Below are 25523 nucleotides of genomic sequence, written 5' to 3' on the forward strand. Positions count from 1 at the left end.
AGACTGAGGTTTGTGAACAGTGTGTTTCTAGCCTGCGATGAACTTCCTTCAGTTGTTACCAGCCGCAGACACGAGTATCAAGTCGACATGTCTCAGTTTGCTCATTACGGCACATTTGATGGTACAGATCACTTTCCGAGCCTTGAACAGGGACTACAGTGTTTGGCTTCAGACGTTCGCTACGCTTTGCTAGTCATGGGAGGAACAGTCATCGCTGTTAGCAGGCTGACTTCAGGTGAATATGCATATTTTGACCCTCACCCACGTAAGTCTACTGGTATGCCATTGTCGCTAAGTGCAAGTGGTGGAACTGCAGTTATGTTGAAGTTCACACGTCTTAATGACATGATTGACAGGATCAAACGTTTGTACAGAATGTTCAGCATCGCACCAAGCTGCACTTATGAGCTACAGCCCATCGAGTTTCACAGTGAAAACGCTGCTGACCAAAGAGATGCTGATGAAAACAGACAAACAGCTACAACTGTTCCAGCACCAGCTTTAAATGAACCTGAATTTGAAACTCCAAAGTCCACTGAGCAGACACAGAACACTGTGGCCGACACTTTAGCTACTGAAGTGATGTCATCCAGAGTGGATTATTCAAATGAGCCAGCTGCTGAGCTGAACAATCGTCCTTCTGATTATTTAGAAATAGAAACCTCTGCATCTTCTGTAAGAGACACTCAGGTAACATCAGATTCTGTTCCTCAGAATGATTCAAACAGTGCCTCCAGTTCAACTAAGATAACAGAGGAACTCTCAGATAAACTGCTGAAATATAGTAAACATGAAAGGCAAAAAATGAGGAGAAGATTATTGACCCAACAAAAGCTACCACAGAGAAAGGAAAATCAGAAGATGAAAGAAAGGCAGATGTACAGGTTTGATGAAAGCTTCAAGACAAAGAAAAAAAACTCAACTAAGAAGTGTAATGATCCTGATCACAGACAGAAAAAGAGCATGTACAAAAATGAATTGTATAAATTAAATGCTACCTATAAGGAGAAACAGAGAGAACATTTTAGAAAGATGTATAGGGAAAGTGCTAAAATTAGAGAGAGAAAAAGAGAATGTGTCATAAGGACATATAAAGACAATCCCCTATTCAGAGAAAAGCAGAAGGAACGTGTAACAAGAACATATAGAGAGTCTCCCATATTCAGAGAAAAGCAGAAGGAACGTGTAACAAGAACATATAGAGAGTCTCCCATATTCAGAGAAAAGCAGAAGGAACGTGTAACAAGAACATATAGAGAGTCTCCCATATTCAGAGAAAAGCAGAAGGAACATGTAACAAGAACATATAGAGAGTCTCCCCTATTCAGAGAAAAGCAGAAGGAACGTGTAACAAGAACATATAGAGAGTCTCCCATATTCAGAGAAAAGCAGAAGGAACGTGTAACAAGAACATATAGAGAGTCTCCCATATTCAGAGAAAAGCAGAAGGAACGTGTAACAAGAACATATAGAGAGTCTCCCATATTCAGAGAAAAGCAGAAAGAGCGTATAAGAAGAATATACAGAACTTGTGCTGGATTCAGAGAGAAACATAAAGCTTACATGAGGTCATATGTATATAACCTATATAAAAAAAGCGAAGATTTTAAACAGAAAAAACGATCTTATATGACAAAGCGGTATGGAGAAGAAAAACAATTTCAGCAACAACACAAGGACAATATGAGAGAACGAATGAGAGTAAAATATTGGAACGGTTTTTCTTTCAGACAGATGCATAATATCAGATGTGCAATGAATATAAAACGGAAATATCGCCAGATGCATCGACCAGCTGAGAGTTTACAGTGTCATCCAGAGAACACTTTAATGAATGAGGCCATATCTCGTTTCAGATCAAACATTAAGTCAGCACCATCTTATGTTTGTACTGTTTGTCTAAAAGCTTCTTTTCCTAATCAGGTGAAAATCTGCAAAAGAGAAAATTACTCAAAACACCAGACTGTAGCTCATCAGTGCCTAACTGGTAAATTTGTTCATGTGTGTGATGAAGCATGTCATGATCACTGCAGCTTTCCTGTTGAGAGAAAAAAAGAGTATATCTGTCACACATGTCACAGTTCCCTCAAAAGTGGATGCATGCCCAGGCTTGCTGCTGTTAATGGTTTAGAACTGCAGGATATTCCAGCTGAACTTTGTGATCTCAACATTCTGGAGAGACATCTGATTGCCAAATGCATACCATTTGCTAAGATTATTCCTCTTCCAAAGGGGAGACAGAGACTCATACGTGGTAATGTGGTGTGTGTACCATCTGAGGTCCAACAAACAGTTGACTCTTTACCGAGGATCAGAAGCCAATCACAGATCATGAGGATAAAGCTGAAAAGACGACTGTGCTACAAAGGCCATCAGCTGTTCCAGACTGTCACCTGGTCTAAACTCATTCAAGCTCTGCGTAAACTGAAACAAATTCATCCACAGTACACAGATATTATTATCAGAGATGATGCATTGCTTTGTGATCCAACGTTACCTGATGATGACAGCAGTGATGAAGCCAGCATGGCAAGTGATGATTATAATGAAGCAGATTTAATGGAAATTGACAACTATGAAAAAGATGCCCTTTTGTGTGAAAGTGAGTCTCAAAGTGACCAAGATATTAATATGCAATCCTGTGATGAACAACCAGAGGAACAAAATCCAGATGAACCAGAAAGTGATTTGAACAATGGAGGTTTTGCTCTAGAAAGTTGTCTGCAGCCTGTTGACATTTCAGAAGAGATTCTCTGTTTCACTGATAACACATATTGTGTGGCTCCTGCAGAAAGAAACAATCCTGTTAGCTTCTTCAGAACTCCTCATTTGGAAGCCATGGCATTTCCTGTGCAGTTTCCTACTGGTCAGAATACACTGGATGAAAAGAGACGTCTTAAACTCACACCAAGTGCTTACTTCAAGTCAAGGCTTTTCAACATTGATGCAAGATTTGCTAAAGACACAAATTACCTGTTTTTCTCACAGTTTGTCACTGAAATACACTTGGCTAATTCCAGCATGACAATACAGCTAAGGAAAGGTAAAACTATGACCAAAGATGGACGCAAAATCACATCAGGAATGTTACAAAGTAAGACAGAAGTAGAGAAGCTGGTAAGAAATAAAGATGCAATCAGATTTATGCAGCCACTCAGAGGAACTCCAGCTTACTGGCAGAAAACTACCAGAGATCTATTCAGCATGGTTCGCCAAATAGGAACACCTCAGTTCTTTGTCACTTTCTCTGCTGCTGAGATGAGATGGCCTGAAGTGATTCAAGCAATAAAGAGACAGCAAGGTGAAGAGGTTGATTTTGAAGCCCTGGACTGGTCAGAAAAGTGTGAAATTCTAAGATCAAATCCAGTAACCACCATGCGAATGTTTGATAAACGTGTTGAGGCTTTGTTCAGAGATTTGCTTTTTTCTCCTGCACAGCCCCTTGGTGAGATCATTGATTACTTTTACAGAGTTGAGTTCCAGCACAGAGGTAGTCCACATATACACATGTTGCTGTGGATTCGAGAAAAGGTAGAAGCAGATGTGGATGACGACCAAACTGTCTGTGACTTTGTTGACAGATACATCTCAGCTCAACTCCCTGATCCAGAAAAACAACCTGAACTGCACAAAAAAGTCACTGAGCTACAAAAGCACAGCAAAAACCACACAAAGACATGCTTTAAGAGTGTGAACTCTGGTTGTAGATTTGGGTTTCCCAAACCACCAGCCACAAGAACAATGATTGTGAGACAGGATGAGGATTCAGACACTGAAGCTGCAAAAGCCAAACTCAGACCTTTGTTGAACCTACTGAAGGAACCTGAAGCTGCTTCCCTCACCATAGAGCAGATTCTGTCACGATGCAACTTGACAATGAATGAGTATGAACAATGCCTCCAAGACATAAACAAGAAAACAGCTCTGATTCTGAAACGTGACCCAAATGAGTGTTGGATCAACAATTACAACCCAGACCTGCTTGAAGCCTGGAACTCTAATTTAGATGTCTCATTCATTTTGAATGCCTATTCATGTATAGAATACCTCTGTAAATATATAACAAAGAAAGAATCTGGCCTCTCTGAATACCTGAAGACAGTTATTGACAACTCTGATAAGAACACCGTCAATGAGTGTGATGAAATGAGAGCTGTGATGCAGGCTTACTCAAAAAAGAGAGAAATCAGCGCACAGGAGTGTGTGACTCGAGTCTGTGGCCTAAAAATGAAAAAATGTTCCCGCAGTGTTGTATTTGTACCAACGGATGATAACCCAGTAAAAATGAGTCGGCCCATGAGCTTCCTGGAAAGCACAACACACGACAGTTGTAATATTTGGATGACAAGTTTGAGTGATAAATACAAATGCAGACCTGAGACCCCAGAATATGAGGAAATGTCGCTGGCTGATTTTGCTGCCTTGTGCAGGTTGGTGAGTGGTCCAAATGAAGGAAAAGATGTGCTTCCTCTTCTAAACCAGCTTGGATTTGTACAAAGGCGAAAGAATGATAAACCAGCTATAATCAGATATTACCACTGTTCACAGGAAAAAGATCCTGAGCAATATTATGGTCGACTGTTGAGACTTTACCTTCCACACAGATCAGAGCAGGAACTGAAACCACAAGGGTTCCAAACCTATCAGTCCTTCTACAACTCAGGTTTTGTACGACTTCCATGTTCAGACCACAGTGAGTCTGTGAAAAGGGTTGTGAAAAGAAATAAAGACAAGTATGAGAAGAACTCTGAGGATATTGAGAGTGCACTGGAAGAGTTTGAACAAAATAGGGATGTTGTGATTGATGAATGGTGTAATCTTGCTCCTGAATCTGAAGTTGTGAGGCTGCAATGTGATGAGAATCTTCCTGAGAGACATTCTGATGATGAGAACGAACAGGAGAATGTCCCCGACTACAGTCGTCAGTCTGATGCTGTAACAGAGATCAGAGCCGTCAGAGAACAACCTGCAGTAGATCCAGCCGTGGTACGTGTAATGTATCAGAATCTGAACCAGAAGCAGGCCTGCGTGTTCTATGCCATAAGAGACTGGTGTATTCAGCGAGTTTGTGGTTTGAACCCAGATCCATTTTTCTTCTATATCAACGGTGGTGCAGGAACTGGAAAGTCACATCTGATTAAGTGTATTCATTCTGAAGCATCAAAGATCCTGAGCAGACTGCCTGCTAATGCAGAAGAAGCTGACATATCAAATCCAACTGTTTTACTGACTTCATTTACCGGTACAGCAGCTTTTTCTATCAATGGCTCTACATTACATTCTCTACTGAAACTACCCAGGAGTCTGAAACCACCCATTCAAGGACTTGGTAACCAACTGGATGAAGTCAGATCTGAGCTGATGAATGCTGAAATTATTGTTATTGATGAGATTTCAATGGTTTCAAAACCCCTTTTTGCTTATGTGGATGCAAGACTGAAACAAATCAAAGGCACTCAGAGACCTTTTGGTGGAATGTCAGTTTTAGCTGTTGGAGATTTTTACCAGCTGCCACCAGTGCGACAGTCTAAACCTCTCTGTGTTTACGATCCAGAACAGATTGACCTATGGCAGGAACATTTTCAGATGATCACTCTAACCGAGATCATGCGTCAGAAAGATGATGTGGCCTTTGCAGAGATGCTGAACAGGATTAGAGTCAAAGAAAAGACAGATGAGCTTTCTCAGTGCGACAGAGATTTGTTGTCACAGGCTGTGACTGCACCAGAAGAATGTCCAACTGAGGTCTTACACATTTATGCCACCAACAAGAATGTGGAATCCCACAACACAGATACCCTGAAGAAGCTTCATTCAAACATCATAATCATCAATGCAGACGATTTCCAGAAGGATAAATGTACAGGCAGAATGGAACGAAGAGACAAACCATTTACAGGTGGGAGAAATGATTTACCTGACACTCTGAATGTTGCTGAAGGAGCTCGAGTCATGCTGACCAGAAACTTGGACACACTAAACGGTTTGGTCAACGGTGCTTTTGGTATACTGGTAAAGGTGGTGAGATCTGAAAATGATGGACACATAATTAAACTGGGGCTCAGGATGGACAACCGGCAGCCTATGAGACACAACCGCAGTGCTAATGCAGCTTCTGATGATCTGGTTTACATTGAGAGAGCAGAGGAGAGTCTGAAGTTTAAAGGAGCAGTACGCAGACAGTTTCCTGTAAAGCTAGCATTCGCTTGCACAATTCACAAAACTCAGGGTCTTACAACACAGACAGCTGTAGTTTCAATGAAGAACATTTTTGAACCAGGTATGGCTTACGTTGCTCTCAGCAGGGTGACATCTCTCAGTGGACTCTATTTGCAGGACTTGGATGAGAAAAAGATTTACGCCAATCCCGAGGTAACTGCAGCGCTCCAAACCATGAGACAAGCCAGTGTTGAGGAAATGATGCCTCTTCTTCAAGTCAGAGAAACAGCCAGCAGACTTGACACTCTTACACTGATCCATCACAATACAGAGGGTTTGCCATCTCACATCAGTGACATCAAGAGTCATCATGAAATGTGTTTAGCAGATGTTTTGTGTCTCACTGAGTCTCACCTTCAAGGCTCCTTTGTTGCAGACAGTCTTCATTTGGATGGCTACACCATGTTCAAACGCAACAGACATGTGTCCTACACAAACTTTCCTCACATGGCCAGCAGAAGTGGTGGGGGAGTTGTTGTGTATTTGAGGAATCATTTTCAGGTTCAGGTAAAACAGTATCTGCATAATGTCACTGATCTTGAGTTTTTAGTGTTGAAGGTTCAGGCTCCATTCCCTGCACTCATTGCTGTTGTGTACAGACCCCCTGACTACAGTTTGACACCATTCATGCAAAACCTGGTAAGTCTTTTAGATTCACTTGAAATAATGGACTGTCACCCAATAATTGTGTGTGGAGATTTTAATGAGAACCAGTTGCAGAGTGGAAGAAAACAGATTCTGGAGCAGTTTCAGTCGAGAGGGTATTCACAGCTGATCACTTCTGGCACTACAGACAAGAACACCCTGCTTGACCTCATTTTTATTTCTCAGCCACAGAAATGTCTATATTCAGGTGTTCTGAGATCATATTACAGTTACCACAACCCCGTGTTTTGTGTCCTGTCCTCGAGCCAATCATGAAGTCGTCTGGTGAGTTTTGAAACAATTACAGATCATGTTTGTTACAGAGTTTACTGATTGTAGAGCATGAAAAATATTTTTCATTGAAAAAATTGTCTTCCCTACTCTGTCTGTAAGAAGACCCTTTCTTATTGCAATGTTATTAATCATTTCACCAAATCATTGCTGAACTTCATGCAGAGCAGAGAACATCTGCTATCATGCACCTCTGATCTGAAATGTGCTGCAACATTTATTAAACCAACATCATTTCTTTTATTCTCATGTTTTAAATGACTAAATCTTTTTACTGTGACGTATGTAGCTCAACAAACGAGATCTTCCCCTCCAAGGGCTTGAAAATATGAAATAGTAAATAAATAAATCCCACATAAATGCAGGTATTTATTATGGGTCACATGAATAAATACAGACAATTATATTTTCTTGATTATAGTAGCTTTTGTAGAATCAAAAGTTTTTGTGATGAATGAGTTTTTGCTTATCATGTTTTACAGGTAAAAAATGTCAAAAGTTATAAACTATCTTTAGGCTACCAGAGATGTCTATAATGATACATTATGTAGAGAAAAACATTAGTACAGCTTACAGAATATGTATAAAAACTGATTTAGAAGTAAATGGATAGTTTTCTGAAAGTTCCCGACTACAGTTTAACACCACCCACCCAGATCAGCCCCCAAGTGTCTATGTAATGCTGGTATGGTGTGTGAGTTTGACTTGGCCTTTATCCGGGTGGGTTTGGGTTTGGGTGGATAAAGGCCAAGTCAGAATTCTCTGAGCAGCTGGAAAAAGCTGCTAATAAACAAAGACATCAAAAAGTGTGGGCTTTAGGTGTAGCCCCCGCTTTCTGATGCACTAATTAGACTTAGTAACCGACACCCCATACCAGCATTACATAGACACTTGGGGGCTGAGCTGGGTGGGTGGTGTTATAAGCACGTGTTTTGTTAGATATATTTTTTCAGACACCATCTTCATGAACTGCTGAGCCAAACCTGATCCATCAGTGCTGGACTGCACAGATAACTACATGCCACAAGGAGACTGCTGTGTTATGAACTGCCATACCAGTGTGTCTTCAATGGAGAAGATGACACACCCATCACCTGACCTCCTGCCTGATCTGGAGACCATCATCATGCTGCCACACTACACACCTCTGAGACCATCAATGATGACTCATACTGAGGAAACTGTATTTCCTGTCAGAGATGCTCAGTGATCCTCAGAGCAGAGAGAGGTATCATTCTTTATCTTTGATAAAAAAAAAATGTCAGTGTTTTTAATTCAATTAATTAATTAAAATCCTGTTTATTGCATAAATAATTCCACACTCAAATGATTATACTTGTTGACACTTTTTGAGTTTTAATTCACATTATGGATTACAAATCTATGCTTTTTCTACTCTGTCTCTCTGTGCAGGTATTGCTGTCTTCTGAGTTCTTCCGTGTCCCAACTGAGGCCTTCAAACCTCATTGCAGAGCTCATGTCTTTCCTCACCATCATGTGAGTGTGAGATTGCTCTGGATTCTGGTTATGTGGCCCGCAGCACCTATAAGGTATTTCAACATTGTTCATTGTATAACTTATTTGTAGTTTTTAGGGTTTCTACAGACAAAAAAAATGTTCCTTTTTCTGTATTTTTTAGAACAAGCTCGTCCAGTGTGCCTGCATTCCAGCTTCTTAGACTCTACGCAAGTGGACAGAGTATCAGTGTTTGGCCACTCTTACAGACACTGACTTCTGTCAATTCACTTCTACTGATCGGGCACCTCACTCCAGGAAGACAGAGGGCTGCAAGCCTGTCATCATTTCCAGTGTGGCTTTGTATTCTTGGGGTAGCATCAGATTTTTCCCACAAATATTCAAAGGTAACACTTGTTTTAAGCTTAGTTATTAAATCAAAAGTCTTCCCTTGTGTCATGTCTGTGAAGGTTCTCATGATGTCCTTTGATGTAGTCTCTCTCTTCACTTGCATACCCACTACAGAGGCAGTGGAGACTGTCAGAAAACGACTGCAAGAAGACAGCTCCTTGGAAGACAGGACCAACTTCACACCCGATCAGATGTGCACACTGTTAGACCTCTGCCTCACCACTACATATTTCAAATACAACGAGGGTTTCTACAGACAAAAACATGGCTGTGCCATGGGTTCCCCTGTGTCACCTGTTGTAGCCAACCTTTACATGGAGGAAGTGGAAAGGAAGGCTCTTGGCTCTTTCAAAGGAAGAGTACCCAGCCACTGGTAGAGATATGTAGACGACACCTGGGTCAAAATCAAAAGGCAAGAAGTGGAATCCTTCACTGCGCACATTAACGCCGTGGATAAAAACATCAAGTTCACCAGGGAAGACACAAAGGATGACTGTTTGCTTTTCCTGGACTGCGCTGTGCACATTGAAGAGAACGGCAAACTCAACATCGAAGTTTACCGGAAGCCCACACACACGGACCAGTACCTCCTCTTTGACTTCCATCACCCTCTGGAACACAAACTTGGAGTAATTAGGACACATCCCTCCCCCCCGGGCAGAACATGTTCCCTCTAAGCCTGAAGGGAAAAAGAAGGAACACACACATGTAAAGGAAGCACTCAAAACGTGTGGCTATCCTAATTGGGCGTTTATAAAGTCAGCAAAGATGCACAGAAAAGAACATCAGATACCAGCGAGGGAGGATAAGAAAGACAGATGCAACAACATTGTCATCCCCTATGTACTAATTAGACTTAGTAACCGACACCCCATACCAGCATTACATAGACACTTGGGGGCTGAGCTGGGTGGGTGGTGTTAAAAGCACTTGTTTTGTAGATATATTTTTTCAGATAGGGCACAGTCTCCTTTGTGGCAAAACCTTCAAACTTCACCATCCTCAGCTGAAACAACAACATCTTAACACCATCTTCATGAACTGCTGAGCCAAACCTGATCCATCAGTGCTGGACTGCACAGATAACTACATGCCACAAGGAGACTGCTGTGTTATGAACTGCCATACCAGTGTGTCTTCAATGGAGAAGATGACACACCCATCACCTGACCTCCTGCCTGATCTGGAGACCATCATCATGCTGCCACACTACACACCTCTGAGACCATCAATGATGACTCCTACTGAGGAAACTGTATTTCCTGTCAGAGATGCTCAGTGATCCTCAGAGCAGAGAGAGGTATGATTCTTTATCTTTGATAAAAAATGTCAGTGTTTTTAATTCAATTAATTAATTAAGACACTTTTTGAGTTTTAATTCACATTATAGATTACAAATCTATGCTTTTTCTACTCTGTCTCTCTGTGCATGTATTGCTGTCTTCTGAGTTCTTCAGTGTCCCAACTGAGGCCTTCAAACCTCATTGCAGAGCTCATGTCTTTCCTCACCATCATGCGAGTGTGAGATTGCTCTGGATTCTGGTTATGTGGCCTGCAGCACCTATAAGGTATTTCAATATTGTTCATTGTATAACTTATTTGTAGTTTTTAGGCCTTAACACAAATAAAATGTTCCTTTTTCTGTATTTTTTAGAACAAGCTCGTCCAGTGTGCCTGCATTCCAGCTTCACAGAAAAGAACATCAGACACCAGCGAGGGAGGATAAGAAAGACAGACACAACAACATTGTCATCCCCTATGTAGCCGGTGTATCAGAAAAACTCAGGAGAGTTTTCTCCAAATGCGACATCCCAGTGTACTTTAGACCCAGCAACACACTTTGACAGAAACTGGTTCACCTGAAAGACAAAACTCCTAAACACAAACTTAACAATGTGGTGTACGCTGTAAAGTGCAGCGAGGATGGAGGAGTGAAAGAAGCCATTTACGTCCACTGTGAGCGACCATCTTTGAACAGAGGCGGTGGTTTACAACACCAACTGTCTGCCATCTATAATCCAGTTTTGAGTTCCCTCCCCAGACACCGTAACATCCACTCACATCCTGGGAGTGGGCGTGGGTGATTTCCTGACCTCAGGAAATCACATGATAGGGTGGGGCCAGGTTTCACAATGAGCTCACCCAAAACCCTGGCTGATTGGGACCCACACCCACTTTCACACCTTGGCTCATGTGATTAGGTAGAGGATCATCAGGAGGTTCTTTGTCCCTCTTTGGGGAGAAACTACCACTGGGTTTAAATCTGGGACTCTCCACCATTGACCCTTAGAACTGAAGAAGCTTCTCGGATGAGAGGTGAAACGTCTTCAAGGAACTCAAAGAAGTCCAGACGCTTTTCTTTCCAAGCTCCTTAGACTTCACTTGTGTTAATTACATTTTATTTGTTGTTGTTTTCTTTTAGATTTATATGCAGTGATTGGATGTGGTGGAGCTTTGTTAACCGTGTGGAAAACATCTGTTTGTGATGATATTTACAATGAGGCTTTAAGGTGACAGTTTCCATGTAATTTCAATCCTTTTACTAAGCAAAAACATGTTTGCAATTAACATATTTTTTCAGTTTTGTCTTTTGGATTTATGGTTAACATTCCTCTGTGACAGCAAATACTAAACTGGTCCAAGTAACCAGCATATCATTGGTCAAAGGCAAAAAGGACCACATGTCACACTAGCAATGAATTTGTGACTGTGTTTGTGTTAGTATAGAGTAGGTCTAACAGTGGTTTTCCACATCTGCTCTAATATATAGAGATAATGGGTCAGACATATAAAGTCATTTTGAAAAGTTCATAAAGGTCATTTATATGTGTTCCTCTTTATCATTTTATATCAGGTCACACAGCTGACTTGAGTTTTGATCAGAGTAGAACCATAACATTCATGCTAATGGTTCTACTGTTTACAGTTACTTTATGATGGATTTCACCCTGGTCACAGCACTATGTGAAAAGCTGTTAGAGGTAAAGTTAAGCCAATTAATACCTCATCATAAGTCACTCTCTAACGCAGGGCAGTGATTATTATTCACTGTAATTTATTCCACAACAATGTTCTTTATTTGATTCTTTAAATATGCACATCGATTGTTTAGCTGTGTGACTCTCCACACCTGAAATATATCACAATGTGGACTTCATTTCGACAGTATTTTGTAGATTGGTACCATATTTATCATCAAATCATCTTGTGCATTTATTAACTAAATGTTGTTTGTTTTTGTTTTTTTGTTTGTTTGTTTGGGGGTTTTTTGTTGCCATTTTTACATTTCACCAACTGTGTAAATTCTGCAATTTTACTTTGGTTTTGTTTCACATCAGTTTATCTGCTGGCTGGTATTCCTGTCTTCCTTCTCTCACCCCAACCGGTCGCAGCAGATGGCCGCCCCTCCCTGAGCCTGGTTCTGCTGGAGGTTTCTTCCTGTTAAAAGGGAGTTTTTCCTTCCCACTGTCGCCAAAGTGCTTGCTCATAGGGGGTCATATGATTGTTGGGTTTTTCTCTGTATCTATGAAGCGCCTTAAGGCGACTTTTGTTGTGAATTGGCGCTATATAAATTTAATTGAATTGGTTTTCTTCCTTTTCTAATGTTTCTGGTCATTTTTCACAGTTAAACAAGTAACTTTGAGGTTACGTCATCATTTTCAGCTTTTATCTGTTTACAGTTTTTTCCTAATAATTACATTTCTGCAAAATTATAGCAGTTCTGATAAGTTGTAATATTTCTGCCAAGTTATTAATTTTCTACTAAATTATATCATTTCTGCTAAGTTATGTTATTCTAAATTATTACATTTCTGCTAAGTTGTAGCTTCTGGTACATTACAACATTTCTGCTGAATTGTTATGTTTCTTCTAAGTTATTGCATTTCTGCTAAGTTATTTCATTTTTGTTAACTTGATGTTGTTCTGCAAAGTTATTAAAATTTCAACAATTTTTTAAAAACTGGCTTTGATTTCTACAGCTTCTTCAGCTATTTTCAACTATCTTCAGCAGACAGCTTCAGCTTTACAATTTCTGCAACTTTTCAGCTTTTTCAGCTAGTTTTTGCATGCAGCTTCAGCTTTAAAGCATCCACACTGCATTTTCGCAGGAAATGCAAATTTTTCTAGTTATTATTATTATTATATTTTATCTATTCCGTACGTTTTTTGTAATCCTACTCCTTCAAAACCGTTCAACTTAGAAAAACCATTCAAACACCGTTAGATTCCTATTCTTTTGGACAACACTGCTTCTAAATTTCATATTTTTAACATTTATATTTTTAATTTTATTCAACTTTATTCAACAAAAATTTATAATGTATTTCAATGGGGAGACCCTTCAAATCCTCATTCAACTTACTCATTTTTAAACTCTTACTACTTCCACATACATTGACATAGAGCCACCATTCAAACTTTAAAACGAAGACAAGACATTCAACTATTCAACTTGTATTTATCTTTTCAATATCTATTATACTTTTTCTTCAGTTCCAGTTTAAGTTTCATGATGTTTTTTCACCCGTTTCAGAGTTTATAATGGGTGTGTATGGGACGGAATGTTGGGGCTAGAGTGAGACAGCTCAACTGCTAGAGTGAGAGGAGCAAAAAAATTAATCTTAAAATCTTTTTTAAAACTGCTGCTGTGTCCACAGCGTTTGCTCTACAGGTATGATTTTACCCTCAAAACGTAGCCATCGCTGTCCTCTTTCATCCAATGTGTTTACTATTGTCCTAGGTGTTATGGTTCTTTCATAAATGTCACCAATGCGCAGCCTCCTCCCTCCAACTCTTCCATAGACTCTAATGTTAAAATGGCTCAGAAGGTTCGTTTGAAAATCAGAAGAGCATGGTGTCTTTCCACTGTCACCACGTCCATATAATAAACTCCACAGACATGAAAACTGAGAATTTGGTAGACTAGACATTGCTGTCGCTCACAGTGAAAGAATTTTGTCAATACGACTTTTACTTTTCATTTGGGAACGATTTGTTTCGGCCTGACTTTTCTGTTCATTTTAAGCAGCAAAAGTGAGGCGCATGTCTGTGTACGTGTGTATGGAGCCATTGGGTGCGGTCACTATAGCAACCAGGCTCACACCTGCCTGCTTAACAGCTCTCTCTCTCACTCTGCCAAGATTAATCTTAAACACTTCTCTTTCAACTGCTGCTGTGTCCACAGTGTTAAAGCCATCATTTTACCCTCAAAACGTCGCCATCGTTGTTCTCTTTCCAACATCTTGTCTTTCAAAGCTCAGACATTTAAACTTTTTAAACTGTGTGGATCCAAGTGGAGGGATCACATTTTAGTCATTCAGTGATTCAAAGAATATGACCTTTTAATATTCTTTCAGATGTTTTCTGACTCTAAATGTTCTTTTCTCATTTCTTAGGTTTTTCTAATTTACAATTAAAACATTTTCAGCTTTTTTCCAACTTCTTCTTCTGTGTAACCTTCAGCTTTTAGCAGTTCAGCACTTTTGTTTTCAGGTTAAATTCGGGGGTTTTTTTTAATCTCATTCAAAATTTTTAACTTAAATTCAGTAATTATTTCATTTCAATGCATACATTCAGATTCAAGCATTCACACTGCAGTTTCTTCAGAAAATGCACTTTCTAGTCTTTATTATTATTCTATTTTTTTATTATTATTATCTATTCCGTACGTTTTTTGAAAGCCTACTCCTTCAAAACCGTTCAACTTAGAAAAACCATTCAAACATCGTTAGATTCCTATTATTTTGGACATGACTGCTTCTATTTTTCATATTTTTAACATTTATATTTTTAATTTTATTCAACTTTATTTAACAAAAATTTATAATGTATTTCAATGGAGAGACCCTTCAAATTCTCATTCAACTTCCTCCTCTTTAAACTGTATCTACTTCCACATACATTGACATAGAGCCACCATTCAAACTTTAAAACGAAGACAAGACATTCAACTATTGAACTTGTATTTATCTTTTCAATATCTATTATACTTTTTCTTCAGTTCCAGTTTAAGTTTCATGATGTTTTTTCACCCGTTTCAGAGTTTATAATGGGTGTGTATGGGACGGAATGTTGGGGCTAGAGTGAGGCAGCTCAACTGCTAGAGTGAGAGGAGCAAAAAAATTAATCTTAAAATCTTTTTTAAAACTGCTGCTGTGTCTGCAGCGTTTGCTCTACAGGTATGATTTTACCCTCAAAACGTAGCCATCGCTGTCCTCTTTCATCCAATGTGTTTATTATTGTCCTAGGTGTTATGGTTCTTTCATAAATGTCACCAATGCACAGCCTCCTCCCTCCAACTCTTCCATAGACTCTAATGTTAAAATGGCTCAGAAGGTTCGTTTGAAAATCAGAAGAGCATGGTGTCTTTCCACTGTCACCACGTCCATATAATAAGCTCCACAGGCATGAAAACTGAGAATTAGGTAGACTAGACATTGCTGTCGCTCACGGTGAAAGAATTTCGTCAATACGACTTTTACTTTTCATTTGGGAACGATTTGTTTCGGCCTGACTTTTCTGTTCATTTTAAGCAGCAAAAGTGAGGCGCATGTCTGTGTACGTGTGTATGGAGCCATTGGGTGCGGTCACTATAGCAACCAGGCTCACACCTGCCTGCTTAACGAGCTCTGCCTGCCACTGTACCAAGATTCATCTTAAGCACTTCTCTTTCAACTGCTGCTGTGTCCACAGTGTTACAGCCATCATTTTACCCTCAAAACGTCGCCATCGTTGTTCTTTTTCCAACATCTTGTCTTTCAAAGCTCAGAGATGTAAACTTTTTAAATTGTGTGGGTCCAAGTGGAGGGATCACATTTTAGTCATTCAGTGATTCAAAGAATATGACCTTTTAATATTCATTCAGATGTTTTCTGACTCTAAATGTTCTTTTCTCATTTCTTAGGTTTTTCTAATTTACAATTAAAACATTTTCAGCTTTTTTCCAACTCCTTCTTCTGTGTAACCTTCAGCTTTTAGCAGTTCAGCACCTTTGTTTTCAGGTTAAATTCGGGTTTTTTTTTGGTTTTTTTTAATCTCATTCAATATTTTTAACTCAAAATTCAGCAATTAATTCATTTCAGTCCATACATTCAGATTCAAGCATTCACACTGCAGTTTCTTCAGAAAATGCACTTTCTAGTTATTATATTTTATCTATTCCGTACGTTTTTTGAAAGCCTACTCCTTCAAAACCGTTCAACTTAGAAAAACCATTCAAACATCGTTAGATTCCTATTCTTTTGGACATGATTGCTTGTATTTTTCTCATTTTTAACATTTATATTTTTAATTTTATTCAACTTTATTCAACAAAAATTTCCCATGTATTTCAATGGGGAGACCCTTCAAATTCTCATTCAACTTACTCATTTTTAAACTCTTACTACTTCAACATACGTTCACATAGAGCCACCATTCAAACTTTAAAACGAAGACAAGACATTCAACTATTCAACTTGTATTTATCTTTTCAATATCTATTATACTTTTTCTTCAGTTCCAGTTTAAGTTTCATGATGTTTTTTCACCCGTTTCAGAGTTTATAATGGGTGTGTATGGGACGGAATGTTGGGGCTAGAGTGAGGCAGCTCAACTGCTAGAGTGAGAGGAGCAAAAAAAATAATCTTAAAATCTTTTTTAAAACTGCTGCTGTGTCCGCAGCGTTTGCTCTACAGGTATGATTTTACCCTCAAAACGTAGCCATGGCTGTCCTCTTTCATCCAATGTGTTTACTATTGTACTAGGTGTTATGGTTCTTTCATAAATGTCACCAATGCACAGCCTCCTCCCTCCAACTCTTCCATAGACTCTAATGTTAAAATGGCTCAGAAGGTTCGTTTGAAAATCAGAAGAGCATGGTGTCTTTCCACTGTCACCACGTCCATATAATAAACTCCACAGACATGAAAACTGAGAATTTGGTAGACTAGACATTGCTGTCGCTCACAGTGAAAGAATTTTGTCAATACGACTTTTACTTTTCATTTGGGAACGATTTGTTTCGGCCTGACTTTTCTGTTCATTTTAAGCAGCAAAAGTGAGGCGCATGTCTGTGTACGTGTGTATGGAGCCATTGGGTGCGGTCACTATAGCAACCAGGCTCACACCTGCCTGCTTAACGAGCTCTCTCTGCCACTCTGCCAAAATTCATCTTAAACACTTCTCTTTCAACTGCTGCTGTGTCCACAGTGTTAAAGCCATCATTTTACCCTCAAAACGTCGCCATCGTTGTTCTTTTTCCAACATCTTGTCTTTCAAAGCTCAGAGATGTAAACTTTTTAAACTGTGTGGGTCCAAGTGGAGGGATCACATTTGAGTCATTCAGTGATTCAAAGAATATGACCTTTTAATATTCTTTCAGATGTTTTCTGACTCTAAATGTTCTTTTCTCATTTCTTAGGTTTTTCTAATTTACAATTAAAACATTTTCAGCTTTTTTCCAACTTCTTCTTCTGTGTAACCTTCAGCTTTTAGCAGTTTAGCACTTTTGTTTTCAGGTTAAATTCGGGTTTTTTTTTTAATCTCATTCAAAATTTTTAACTTAAATTCAGTAATTATTTCATTTCAATGCATACATTCAGATTCAAGCATTCACACTGCAGTTTCTTCAGAAAATGCACTTTCTAGTTGTAAATATCTTGTACTTTTTTTTACACCTTTTAATGTCAAAGTTGGCCTCTGTGCTTATCAGTGTTGGAAAGACTCTTTCTTGCACTGAGGTCTGCTTACTCTAAATATCTTGTACTTGTTTGAAGACCTTTTAATGTTAAAGTTGGCCTCTGTGCTTATCAGTGTTGGAAAGGCTCTTTCTTGCACTGAGGTCTGCTTATTGTAAATATCTTGTACTTGTTTTTACACCTTTTCATGTCAAAGTTGGCCTCTGTGCTTATCAGTGTTGGAAAGGCTCTTTCTTGCACTGAGGTCTGCTTATTGTAAATATCTTGTACTTGTTTGAACACCTTTTCATGTCAAAGTTGGCCTCTGTGCTTATCAGTGTTGGAAAGACTCTTTCTTGCACTGAGGTCTGCTTATTGTAAATATCTTATACTTGTTTGAACACCTTTTCATGTCAAAGTTGGCCTCTGTGCTTGTCAGTGTTGGAAAGACACGTTTTTGCACTGAGGTCTGCTTATTGTAAATATCTTGTACTTGTTTGAACACCTTTTAATGTCAAAGTTGGCCTCTGTGCTTATCAGTGTTGGAAAGACTCTTTCTTGCACTGAGGTCTGCTTATTGTAAATATCTTGTACTTGTTTGAACACCTTTTAATGTCAAAGTTGGCCTCTGCGCTTATCAGTGTTGGAAAGACTCTTTCTTGCACTGAGGTCTGCTTATTGTAAATATCTTGTACTTGTTTGAACACCTTTTAATGTCAAAGTTGGCCTCTGTGCTTTTTCCGTGTTGGAAAGACTCTTTCTTGCACTGAGGTCTGCTTATTGTAAATATCTTGTACTTGTTTGAACACCTTTTAATGTCAAAGTTGGCCTCTGTGCTTATCAGTGTTGGAAAGACTCTTTCTTGCACTGAGGTCTGCTTATTGTAAATATCTTGTACTTATTTGAACACCTTTTAATGTCAAAGTTGGCCTCTGTGCTTATCAGTGTTGGAAAGACTCTTTCTTGCACTGAGGTCTGCTTATTGTAAATATCTTGTACTTATTTGAACACCTTTTAATGTCAAAGTTGGCCTCTGTGCTTTTTCAGTGTTGGAAAGACTCTTTCTTGCACTGAGGTCTGCTTATTGTAAATATCTTGTACTTGATTTTACACCTTTTCATGTCAAAGTTGGCCTCTGTGCTTTTTCAGTGTTGGAAAGACTCTTTCTTGCACTGAGGTCTGCTTATTGTAAATATCTTGTACTTGATTTTACACCTTTTCATGTCAAAGTTGGCCTCTGTGCTTATCAGTGTTGGAAAGACTCTTTCTTGCACTGAGGTCTGCTTATTGTAAATATCTTGTACTTGTTTGAACACCTTTTAATGTCAAAGTTGGCCTCTGTGCTTTTTCAGTGTTGGAAAGACTCCTTCTTGCACTGAGGTCTGCTTATTGTAAATATCTTGTACTTGATTTTTACACCTTTTCATGTCAAAGATGGCCTCTGTGCTTATCAGTGTTGGAAAGACTCTTTCTTGCACTGAGGTCTGCTTATTGTAAATATCTTGTACTTGTTTGAACACCTTTTAATGTCAAAGTTGGCCTCTGTGCTTATCAGTGTTAGAAAGACTCTTTCTTGCACTGAGGTCTGCTTATTGTAAATATCTTGTACTTGTTTGAACACCTTTTAATGTCAAAGTTGGCCTCTGTGCTTATCAGTGTTAGAAAGACTCTTTCTTGCACTGAGGTCTGCTTATTGTGAATATATTGTACTTGTTTTTATACCTTTTAATGTCAAAGTTGGCCTCTGTGCTTATCAGTGTTAGAAAGACTCTTTCTTGCACTGAGGTCTGCTTATTGTGAATATATTGTACTTGTTTTTATACCTTTTCATGTCAAAGTTGGCCTCTGTGCTTATCAGTGTTGGAAAGACTCTTTCTTGCACTGAGGTCTGCTTATTGTAAATATCTTGTACTTGTTTGAACACCTTTTAATGTCAAAGTTGGCCTCTGTGCTTATCAGTGTTGGAAAGACTCTTTCTTGCACTGAGGTCTGCTTATTGTAAATATCTTGTACTTGTTTGAACACCTTTTAATGTCAAAGTTGGCCTCTGTGCTTATCAGTGTTAGAAAGACTCTTTCTTGCACTGAGGTCTGCTTATTGTGAATATATTGTACTTGTTTTTATACCTTTTAATGTCAAAGTTGGCCTCTGTGCTTATCAGTGTTGGAAAGACTCTTTCTTGCACTGAGGTCTGCTTATTGTGAATATATTGTACTTGTTTGAACACCTTTTAATGTCAAAGTTGGCCTCTGTGCTTATCAGTGTTGGAAAGACTCTTTCTTGCACTGAGGTCTGCTTATTGTAAATATCTTGTACTTGTTTGAACACCTTTTAATGTCAAAGTTGGCCTCTGCGCTTATCAGTGTTGGAAAGACTCTTTCTTGCACTGAGGTCTGCTTATTGTAAATATCTTGTACTTGTTTGAACACCTTTTAATGTCAAAGTTGGCCTCTGTGCTTTTTCCGTGTTGGAAAGACTCTTTCTTGCACTGAGGTCTGCTTATTGTAAATATCTTGTACTTGTTTGAACACCTTTTAATGTCAAAGTTGGCCTCTGTGCTTATCAGTGTTGGAAAGACTCTTTCTTGCACTGAGGTCTGCTTATTGTAAATATCTTGTACTTATTTGAACACCTTTTAATGTCAAAGTTGGCCTCTGTGCTTATCAGTGTTGGAAAGACTCTTTCTTGCACTGAGGTCTGCTTATTGTAAATATCTTGTACTTATTTGAACACCTTTTAATGTCAAAGTTGGCCTCTGTGCTTTTTCAGTGTTGGAAAGACTCTTTCTTGCACTGAGGTCTGCTTATTGTAAATATCTTGTACTTGATTTTACACCTTTTCATGTCAAAGTTGGCCTCTGTGCTTTTTCAGTGTTGGAAAGACTCTTTCTTGCACTGAGGTCTGCTTATTGTAAATATCTTGTACTTGATTTTACACCTTTTCATGTCAAAGTTGGCCTCTGTGCTTATCAGTGTTGGAAAGACTCTTTCTTGCACTGAGGTCTGCTTATTGTAAATATCTTGTACTTGTTTGAACACCTTTTAATGTCAAAGTTGGCCTCTGTGCTTTTTCAGTGTTGGAAAGACTCCTTCTTGCACTGAGGTCTGCTTATTGTAAATATCTTGTACTTGATTTTTACACCTTTTCATGTCAAAGATGGCCTCTGTGCTTATCAGTGTTGGAAAGACTCTTTCTTGCACTGAGGTCTGCTTATTGTAAATATCTTGTACTTGTTTGAACACCTTTTAATGTCAAAGTTGGCCTCTGTGCTTATCAGTGTTAGAAAGACTCTTTCTTGCACTGAGGTCTGCTTATTGTAAATATCTTGTACTTGTTTGAACACCTTTTAATGTCAAAGTTGGCCTCTGTGCTTATCAGTGTTAGAAAGACTCTTTCTTGCACTGAGGTCTGCTTATTGTGAATATATTGTACTTGTTTTTATACCTTTTAATGTCAAAGTTGGCCTCTGTGCTTATCAGTGTTAGAAAGACTCTTTCTTGCACTGAGGTCTGCTTATTGTGAATATATTGTACTTGTTTTTATACCTTTTCATGTCAAAGTTGGCCTCTGTGCTTATCAGTGTTGGAAAGACTCTTTCTTGCACTGAGGTCTGCTTATTGTAAATATCTTGTACTTGTTTGAACACCTTTTAATGTCAAAGTTGGCCTCTGTGCTTATCAGTGTTGGAAAGACTCTTTCTTGCACTGAGGTCTGCTTATTGTAAATATCTTGTACTTGTTTGAACACCTTTTAATGTCAAAGTTGGCCTCTGTGCTTATCAGTGTTAGAAAGACTCTTTCTTGCACTGAGGTCTGCTTATTGTGAATATATTGTACTTGTTTTTATACCTTTTAATGTCAAAGTTGGCCTCTGTGCTTATCAGTGTTGGAAAGACTCTTTCTTGCACTGAGGTCTGCTTATTGTGAATATATTGTACTTGTTTGAACACCTTTTCATGTCAAAGTTGGCCTCTGTGCTTCTGCAGTGTTAGAAAGACTCTTTCTTGCACTGAGGTCTGCTTATTGTAAATATCTTGTACTTGTTTGAAGACCTTTTCATGTCAAAGTTGGCCTCTGTGCTTCTGCAGTGTTAGAAAGACTCTTTCTTGCACTGAGGGCTGCTTATTGTAAATATCTTGTACTTGTTTGAACACCTTTTAATGTTAAAGTTGGCCTCTTTGCTTTTTCCGTGTTGGAAAGACTCTTTCTTGCACTGAGGTCTGCTTATTGTAAATATCTTGTACTTGTTTGAACACCTTTTAATGTCAAAGTTGGCCTCTGTGCTTATCAGTGTTAGAAAGACTCTTTCTTGCACTGAGGTCTGCTTATTGTGAATATATTGTACTTGTTTTTATACCTTTTAATGTCAAAGTTGGCCTCTGTGCTTATCAGTGTTGGAAAGGCTCTTTCTTGCACTGAGGTCTGCTTATTGTAAATATCTTGTACTTGTTTTTACACCTTTTCATGTCAAAGTTGGCCTCTGAGCTTATCAGTGATGGAAAGACTCTTTCTTGCACCGAAGTCTGCTTATTGTAAATATCTTGTACTTGTTTTTACACCTTTTCATGTCAAAGTTGGCCTCTGTGCTTTTTCAGTGTTGGAAAGACTCTTTCTTGCACTGAGGTCTGCTTATTGTAAATATCTTGTACTTGTTTGAACATCTTTTAATGTCAAAGTTGGCCTCTGTGCTTATCAGTGTTGGAAAGACTCTTTCTTGCACTGAGGTCTGCTTATTGTAAATATCTTGTACTTGATTTTTACACCTTTTAATGTCAAAGTTGGCCTCTGTGCTTTTTCAGTGTTGGAAAGACTCTTTCTTGCACTGAGGTCTGCTTATTGTAAATATCTTGTACTTGTTTGAACAGCTTTTCATGTCAAAGTTGGCCTCTGTGCTTCTGCAGTGTTAGAAAGACTCTTTCTTGCACTGAGGGCTGCTTATTGTAAATGTCTTGTACTTGATTTTACACCTTTTAATGTCAAAGTTGGCCTCTGTGCTTATCAGTGTTGGAAAGACTCTTTCTTGCACTGAGGGCTGCTTATTGTAAATATCTTGTACTTGATTTTACACCTTTTAATGTCAAAGTTGGCCTCTGTGCTTATCAGTGTTGGAAAGACTCTTTCTTGCACTGAGGGCTGCTTAGTGTAAATATCTTGTACTTGTTTGAACACCTTTTAATGTCAAAGTTGGCCTCTGTGCTTATCAGTGTTGGAAAGACTCTTTCTTGCACTGAGGGCTGCTTATTGTAAATATCTTGTACTTGTTTGAACACCTTTTAATGTCAAAGTTGGCCTCTGTGCTCTTTCCGTGTCTGAAAGACTCTTTCTTGCACTGAGGTCTGCTTATTGTAAATATCTTGTACTTGATTTTTACACCTTTTCATGTCAAAGTTGGCCTCTGTGCTTATCAGTGTTGGAAAGACTCTTTCTTGCACTGAGGGCTGCTTATTGTAAATATCTTGTACTTGTTTGAACACCTTTTAATGTCAAAGTTGGCCTCTGTGCTCTTTCCGTGTCTGAAAGACTCTTTCTTGCACTGAGGTCTGCTTATTGTAAATATCTTGTACTTGATTTTTACACCTTTTCATGTCAAAGTTGGCCTCTGTGCTTTTTCAGTGTTGGAAAGACTCTTTCTTGCACTGAGGTCTGCTTATTATAAATATCTTGTACTTGATTTTACACCTTTTAATGTCAAAGTTGGCCTCTGTGCTTTTTCAGTGTTGGAAAGACTCTTTCTTGCACCGAGGTCTGCTTATTGTAAATATCTTGTACTTGTTTGAAGACCTTTTAATGTCAAAGTTGGCCTCTTTGCTTTTTCCGTGTTGGAAAGACTCTTTCTTGCACTGAGGTCTGCTTATTAGTGTGAATGCTTGAAAAGCATTCACAGTATTGTTCTTCTAATCTTTATTAGTGTGAATGCTTGAAAAGCATTCACAGTATTGTTCTTCTAATCTTTATTAGTGTGAATGCTTGAAAAGCATTCACAGTATTGTTCTAATCTTTATTATTATATTTTCTTATTCCGTACGTTTTTTGAAAGCCTACTCCTTCAAAACCGTTCAACTTAGAAAAACTATTCAAACATCGTTAGATTCCTATTATTTTGGACATGACTGCTTCTATTTTTCTCATTTTTAACATTTATATTTTTAATTTTATTCAACTTTATTCAACAAAAATTTCCCATGTATTTCAATGGGGAGACCCTTCAAATTCTCATTCAACTTACTCATTTTTAAACTCTTACTACTTCCACATACATTGACATAGAGCCACCATTCAAACTTTAAAACGAAGACAAGACATTCAACTATTCAACTTGTATTTATCTTTTCAATATCTATTATACTTTTTCTTCAGTTCCAGTTTAAGTTTCATGATGTTTTTTCACCCGTTTCAGAGTTTATAATGGGTGTGTATGGGACGGAATGTTGGGGCTAGAGTGAGACAGCTCAACTGCTAGAGTGAGAGGAGCAAAAAAATTAATCTTAAAATCTTTTTTAAAACTGCTGCTGTGTCCGCAGCGTTTGCTCTACAGGTATGATTTTACCCTCAAAACGTAGCCATGGCTGTCCTCTTTCATCCAATGTGTTTACTATTGTACTAGGTGTTATGGTTCTTTCATAAATGTCACCAATGCACAGCCTCCTCCCTCCAACTCTTCCATAGACTCTAATGTTAAAATGGCTCAGAAGGTTCGTTTGAAAATCAGAAGAGCATGGCGTCTTTCCACTGTCACCACGTCCATATAATAAACTCCACAGACATGAAAACTGAGAATTTGGTAGACTAGACATTGCTGTCGCTCACAGTGAAAGAATTTTGTCAATACGACTTTTACTTTTCATTTGGGAACGATTTGTTTCGGCCTGACTTTTCTGTTCATTTTAAGCAGCAAAAGTGAGGTGCATGTCTGTGTCCGTGTGTATGGAGCCATTGGGTGCGGTCACTATAGCAACCAGGCTCACACCTGCCTGCTTAACGAGCTCTCTCTGCCACTCTGCCAAAATTCATCTTAAACACTTCTCTTTCAACTGCTGCTGTGTCCACAGTGTTAAAGCCATCATTTTACCCTCAAAACGTCGCCATCGTTGTTCTTTTTCCAACATCTTGTCTTTCAAAGCTCAGAGATGTAAACTTTTTAAACTGTGTGGGTCCAAGTGGAGGGATCACATTTTAGTCATTCAGTGATTCAAAGAATATGACCTTTTAATATTCTTTCAGATGTTTTCTGACTCTAAATGTTCTTTTCTCATTTCTTAGGTTTTTCTAATTTACAATTAAAACATTTTCAGCTTTTTTCCAACTTCTTCTTCTGTGTAACCTTCAGCTTTTAGCAGTTCAGCACTTTTGTTTTCAGGTTAAATTCGGGTTTTTTTTTTTATCTCATTCAAAATTTTTAACTTAAATTCAGTAATTATTTCATTTCAATGCATACATTCAGATTCAAGCATTCACACTGCAGTTTCTTCAGAAAATGCACTTTCTAGTTGTAAATATCTTGTACTTTTTTTTACACCTTTTAATGTCAAAGTTGGCCTCTGTGCTTATCAGTGTTGGAAAGACTCTTTCTTGCACTGAGGTCTGCTTACTCTAAATATCTTGTACTTGTTTGAAGACCTTTTAATGTTAAAGTTGGCCTCTGTGCTTATCAGTGTTGGAAAGGCTCTTTCTTGCACTGAGGTCTGCTTATTGTAAATATCTTGTACTTGTTTTTACACCTTTTCATGTCAAAGTTGGCCTCTGTGCTTATCAGTGTTGGAAAGGCTCTTTCTTGCACTGAGGTCTGCTTATTGTAAATATCTTGTACTTGTTTGAACACCTTTTCATGTCAAAGTTGGCCTCTGTG

General features: G+C 38.6%; 1 protein-coding gene and 1 long non-coding RNA gene across 3 annotated transcripts in view; both read left to right on the forward strand.

Moving 5' to 3' along the window:
* The window catches only part of LOC146690153 (uncharacterized), a 147173-nt gene that overhangs the window by 49248 nt on the left and 72402 nt on the right, over window positions 1-25523 (forward strand). The gene's annotated exons all lie outside the window — the stretch shown is intronic.
* On the forward strand, window positions 1408-12971 carry LOC146690155 (uncharacterized). 2 transcript variants are annotated; one of them, XR_014915623.1, is made up of 6 exons: window positions 1408-8383; window positions 8569-8705; window positions 8795-9017; window positions 9136-10321; window positions 10471-10589; window positions 10676-12971. XR_014915623.1 is itself a non-coding variant. In XM_085435029.1 (2 exons), the coding sequence occupies exons 1-2, from the start codon at window positions 1564-1566 to the stop codon at window positions 6825-6827; spliced, it is 5172 nt and encodes a 1723-aa protein (XP_085291155.1). In that variant the 5' UTR covers window positions 1408-1563; the 3' UTR covers window positions 6828-6888. The 2 variants fall into 2 exon arrangements, 1 of the variants encoding a protein (XP_085291155.1); XM_085435029.1 differs by lacking the exons at window positions 8569-8705; window positions 8795-9017; window positions 9136-10321; window positions 10471-10589; window positions 10676-12971 and having other exon boundaries at window positions 1408-6726; window positions 6819-6888.

This window comes from Copadichromis virginalis, linkage group LG16, assembly GCF_057382275.1.
Source record: "Copadichromis virginalis isolate Kocher_CV1m ecotype Utaka linkage group LG16, C_Virginalis_male_GT1.1, whole genome shotgun sequence".
Taxonomy (NCBI): domain Eukaryota; kingdom Metazoa; phylum Chordata; class Actinopteri; order Cichliformes; family Cichlidae; genus Copadichromis; species Copadichromis virginalis.

What these genes read in the sequence shown, in the direction of transcription:
- LOC146690155 (XM_085435029.1), top strand. Translation starts at nt 1,564, where the DNA reads ATGAGGTCATATGTATATAACCTATATAAAAAAAGCGAAGATTTTAAA.